Here is a 6000-nt window from a genome sequence, read left to right as displayed (position 1 = left end):
CGTCTTTCTTACCCACATCAATTTCCGCAATTGTATCCGCATGCGTATCCGTATTTTATCGGAATCCGTTTTCGAATCCTTGTCCCCATCCGTATCAACTTATGTATCCTTATCGAATCCGTGTCAGCAACTTCATCCGCATCTGTGTCTAGCATTATCCACACTCGCATCTATATGCTCAGCCATATATTTAACAGGATCCGTATCAAAACCAGTATCTGCATTCGCATCCGCATCCGTTTCCGTTTCCGCATCCATATCCGCCACCTCATCCGCATCAAATCCGTATTGGAATTGACATCGGAATCCGTAACTACATCCGTATTCATACATGCTCCATATCCGAATATGAATTCGGATCCGTATCCACCAACGCTTCGGCATTCACATCTGTATCCGTATCCGTTCCCGCATCCGGAATATGAAACGCATCCGTATCGTTATCCGTTCCGTATATGAATTCGAAACCGTACCCTAATATAATGCGTCTGTATTCTAATCCGTATCCGAATCAAAATCCGTAACAATATCAGCAGCCGCTTCCGTATTGGAATTCGATCTGTACCCGCAGCCGTATCCTCACCCGCATCCTTATACGCATCGATATCTGCGTCCGCATTCGCGTCCGTATCCGCAGCTGCATCCGTTTTTTCATTTTAATCCAGATATGTGTCTGTATTTGTATCCTCATTTATGTTTATATCCGTATACGCATTCCTATTTGCATCTGTATCCCTAATAGAATCCGTATCTGCCACCGCATCCGCATCTCTCTTCAATTTGACGTCTGTATCCGTTTGCAAATCCATATCTGAATCAGTATTTACATCCGTGTCCCCTTCCGTTCTTGCTTCTGTATCCTCATTAGCATCTGTATCCCTAACTAAAGTCGTATCCGTATACATAACTGCATCCGATATCAGATCTGCCTCAGCATCCGTTTCCGCATCAACATCCGTGTAAAAATCCTCATCCGTATCCGCGCACATATCTGTACTAATATGCACATGCATATTTGCATCGGTGTCCATATATGCATCCGTATCCGCATTAGTATCCGTCTAAGCATCCGTATTCACCACTTCATAAGCATCGATATTTGAATTGACATTCGTTCCATATCCACATACGCCGCTATAAAAATATCCAAATTGGCATCGGAATCCGTATTAGCATCCGTATCCGTATATGAATTCGAATCCGTATCCTAAATGACATAATCAATCTCATCTGCATCGGCAATGAAATTCGAATCCGCATTTGTATACATCCGCGTCCGCATTGACATCAGCATCTGTAACCGTTTCAGCATCCACAACCCTATGCACATCAATATCCGTGTCCGCGTTCGTCTCTTTTCCGCATCCGTTTGCGAGTTCGTATCCAAATTCATATCCGTAATGGTATCCGCATTCGTGTCCTTTACCGTTAATACATTCGTCCCCGCCTCCGTATCCGTATCTGCATTCGCATCCGTGTCCGATCTTTATCCGCATTCGCATCTCTATCCCCATCTTTATTCATTTCCGTATCCGGATATTTATCCGAATCCGCTTCTATGTCCGCATCATAATCTGCATCCGTATCCGTATCTGCATTTGCTGCCCAATCATCATCCGCTTCCGAATTAGCATATGTATCCATATCTTTTGCCACATCGGTATTAAATTCGCATCTGTCTCCGCGCCTTTATCCGCATCCGCATTCGCCTAAGCATCCGCATTTGTATCTGTATCAGCATCCATATTATATCCGTATCGCAATAAGTATCCGTATTAGCATTGGCATCCCCATCCGTATAAAAAATCAGATAAGTATCCGCGTCGTTATCCGTCTCCCAATCCATATCCTCATCAGTATCCTTATCCGGATTGGTATTCGCTTCCTTATAAGCATCCGTAATCGCATCTGTATCCATATCTTCATTTGCATACGTATTGGGATCCGTATCCACATCCGTATCCGTATCCGCATCCGGATATGTATCCGCATTTCATATCGAAATCCATATACGAATTAGCATTAGCATCCCTGTACGCTTCCACATCCGTATCAACTTCCGTATTCCTATTAGCATCCGTATCCACATTCGAATCTATATCAACAAATTTTTCCGTTTCTGCATTCATTTTTGCATCTGCCTCCGTATCCGCATTCGGATCCAAATCTGCAACTATATCAGTATCCGCTTCTGTATCCATTTCAGCATCCATATCCCTATACATTTCGGTATACGCATCCGTATCTGCATCCGGAAAAGCATCTGCGTCCGCATCCGCTTCCGCTTCAGCATCCGTATTAAAAGCCACATTCTAATTCGTACCTATATTTTTATCCTTATCCATAAGTATCCAAACCTGCCTCAGTATCCGTACCTTAATTATTATATGCATCTTTATCCGCAAGCTAATCGGTATTCTGACCGCTATCCGAACCCTTATCCGTATCCGTATTCGAATCGACATCCGTATTCACATTTGTATACATAACTGCATCCATTATTGCATCTTTATCTGTATCCGCATCAGTATCCGCTTCCGTTTCCGAACGTGTATTTGTAATTGAATCGTATTCGCCACCTCTTTCGCATTCACATCTTTATCTTCATCCGTATTCGTATCCGCATCCGGATAGTAATCCGCATCGTATCTGCATCTGCATCATTATAAGAATTCGAATCCGTATCTTAATCCGGAGAATAAATCGCATCTGTATCCGCATCCGCTATATTTTCCGCATCAATATACAACTCCGTATATGTAATAACATCAGAATCCAAACCCGCATCCGTTTCCGCATCCACATTCGTAGTCTTAACAATATTCAAATCCTTTGCCGCATAAGAATTGACAACTACATTCATATCCGTATTGGCATCCGTATCCGCATTCATATGCAAATCTGCTTTCACTTACGTATCCGTATTAGCATCTGTATCCTTCTCCACATCTGTGTACGCATCAGTTTCTGCATCCGTAAAGCATCTCCAGTCGTTTCCGCATCTGCATCCGTATTCGCATCGACACCCGTATGCGCATTCTCATTAGTATCCGTATCCATATCCGTATCCATATCCGAATCTGGATCGATTTCCACATCAGTTTGCGCATCCGTATCTGTCCCATTATCCTTATCCACATTCGCATCCTTTTTTTCTGACGTATCCGTATTCACATCCCTATCCGCATTCGTATCCGTAACAGCATCTGTATACATATTCGCAAACTTATTTCTATCCGTATCCATAAAATAATGCAAGACGTTTATCCATCGTTATCCGCATCTGTTTCTTTATCCGCAAGAGTATTCGTATCCGCATGCTTAGCCGAAAATTTACTCATACCCATATCCGCATCCGTATTCGTATCAATGTCCGTATGCGCGTCCGTATCCTCATTGGTATACGCATCTGTTTACACATTCGCATCAACACGCTCAAAACCTTTTAGTGTTATTTTTTACGATCGAATTTTCCGATCGAATTTTCCGATTTGATGCTAAGGGGGCGAAACGGCACTTTTTGCGGGTGGAAAAGATAAAAATAAAAATCAAAAAATTGGTTAAATGCCTCTATAACCCCTGAATCATTCACTGTAAAACAAAAGAATAACATTTTCGTAATTTTTGGTAATATTTACATCTTCAGGCTGTTTACAACGTTTCGGCATCAGTATCTGACTTCGCATCCGTACCCTTATCCGCATCAAAATTTTCATTTGCATCGGTATCCCCATCTGCATCCATATCCAATTTTTCATCTGTTTTAGCATTCATATTCATATGCGTAACCTTATACGCAACGTTATTCGCATCCGTATCCGCATTCGCGTCTGTAAACTCTATAAACGTATCTGCACCCGTAACCGTATCCTTATCGGCATTCGTTTTAGCATGCGTATCCGCTGCCATAAGCGTACCGTCATTCGCATCCGTATCCGCATTCAAATATGTATCCGCATCCGTATTCGCGTCAGTAAACTCCATGAACGTAACCGCATCCGTAACCGTCTCCTAATCGGCATTCGTTTCAGCATCCGTATCCGCTGCCATAAGCGTACCGTCATTCGCATACGTATCCGCATTCAAATATGTATCCGCATCCGTATGCACATTCAACTGTGTATCCGAATCCGTATTCGCATTCGTGACCTAACTTTCCGTGTCCTAAAAATCCGTTTCCATATACTTGTACGCCTCCGCGTCCACATCGCTATCAGAATCCGCATCTGTATCCGTATCCGCATCATGATCCACATTTGTACCCGGATCCGTATCAGTATCCGTATCAGCATCCGTATAAACTTCCGTATCCGTATCCAAATCCGCATCCCTATCAGCATATACATCCATATCTTCGTCGATAATTGCAATGTATACGAATCTGTATCCGCATAGTTATCCGTTTCCAAATCTGCATCCGTTTCCGCATTAGTTTCCGTATCCGTATCCGCATGCGTATCCGTAACCGCATTCAGATCCGTATACGCTATGCATTCATATCGGTTCTCTTATAAGTATTCAACTCCGAGTCCAATTCAGTATCCGAATGCGTGTTTGAATCAGTGACCACATTGGTATCCGCCTCTGTATCCGTATCAACATTCGTATTTCTAAATTAATCCTCTAACTGCATCGTTATTTTCATCAGCATCAGCTTCTGCATCCGCATCCGTTGACGCATCAGTATCCATATAAAAGTCCGCATCCGTGTCCGTATATCCATTTGCATTCCTGTCCGCATTCTTTTTTCGTATTTGCAGCCAGATCCACATCCGTATCCATAACTTTTTCCCCATCGGAGGTCGTTCAGCACCCTTTTCCATATCCGCATACGTTTGCACACTTGTATCCCCATCAGTATATGCATATGCATCTCTATATGGATCCGGATCCATATTTGTATCCATACCTTCATAGGTATCCAAACCCGTATCGGATTCCGCATCTTTAATCGTATCCGTTTATGAATATGTAACAAAATTTGCATTGATATCCGCATCCGTATCCGTATGCGCATCTGTATCCGTAACCGCATCCTTTTCATCATCCGTTTCCGTAGCCATATCCACATCTGTATGCGTATCTGCACCCATATACGTAACCGCTTCTTAATCCGCATACGTATCTGCATTTGCATCCGTATTGGCAACAGCATGCGCAACCGTATCCGTATCCGCATCCGCATTCGCATAATTACCGCTTTAGAATTCACATTAATCTGCCATCAGCATCCTAATTCTTATCCGCATCCGTCTATGTAGCCGTTCCGCATATGTATACGAAACCGCTTCCGTATCTATATGCGTATACGTAAGCGCTTCTATATGCTTACCTTTATCTTGTTTCGCATCCTCATCCGCATCCACATTCATATCTGTATCCGCATCAGTTTTGCATCAGTATCTGTTTTCACATTCGTATCCTCATTCTTATCCAATTTCGCATATGTATCCGCATCGGGAAATCCATATCCGCATTCGCATCCGTTTCATCATCAACATTTGAATTCGTATCCCTATCCGCATCGGTATCCGCATTCTCATCCAAGTCTGTATCCTCATCCACATACGTAAACGCATCCGTATCAGCCTCCATATCTGCATTCTTTTAGGCATCAAAATTCGTTTCCGTGAGCATACCGTCATTCCTATCCCAGCCGCATGCGCATTCACATGTCTATCCGCATCCTTATCCGCATCCGTATTCCCATTTGTGTCATAATCTGTGTCCGTTTCCGTATCCGTTTCGATATCCGTATGCGCCTCCAAATCCGCATCGTCATCCTCATTCGCATTTGTAATCGTATCCCCATCAGAGTCTGCATTTGTACTCATTTCTGTATAAGTACCCGTAACATCATCCGTATCCGCATCTGTATCCGCATCATAATCCACATCCGCATCCGTGGCCGTATTCCGTAACCACAACCGCATTTGAATCCAGAACTGTGTCCGTCTTCATGTCCGTATCGTGTATCTATATCCGTCTTATCCGTATCTG

General features: G+C 43.1%; 1 protein-coding gene across 1 annotated transcript; it reads right to left on the bottom strand.

Annotated features, from left to right (window-relative positions):
• Positions 1–656: 656 nt before the first annotated feature.
• Positions 657–2225, bottom strand: LOC139697473 (clumping factor B-like). The gene is made up of 2 exons (XM_071596195.1): positions 2038–2225; positions 657–996 (listed from the first exon to the last, which is right to left on the bottom strand). The coding sequence occupies exons 1-2, from the start codon at positions 2223–2225 to the stop codon at positions 657–659; spliced, it is 528 nt and encodes a 175-aa protein (XP_071452296.1).
• Between the last annotated feature and the right edge of the window lie 3775 nt (positions 2226–6000).

Source organism: Hetaerina americana, unplaced genomic scaffold, assembly GCF_022747635.1.
Source record: "Hetaerina americana unplaced genomic scaffold, ioHetAmer1.1.p SCAF_77, whole genome shotgun sequence".
NCBI lineage: Eukaryota > Metazoa > Arthropoda > Insecta > Odonata > Calopterygidae > Hetaerina > Hetaerina americana.
The sequence above is the reverse complement of the archived record's forward strand: the minus strand, read 5'-3'. Positions and strand labels throughout refer to the sequence as shown.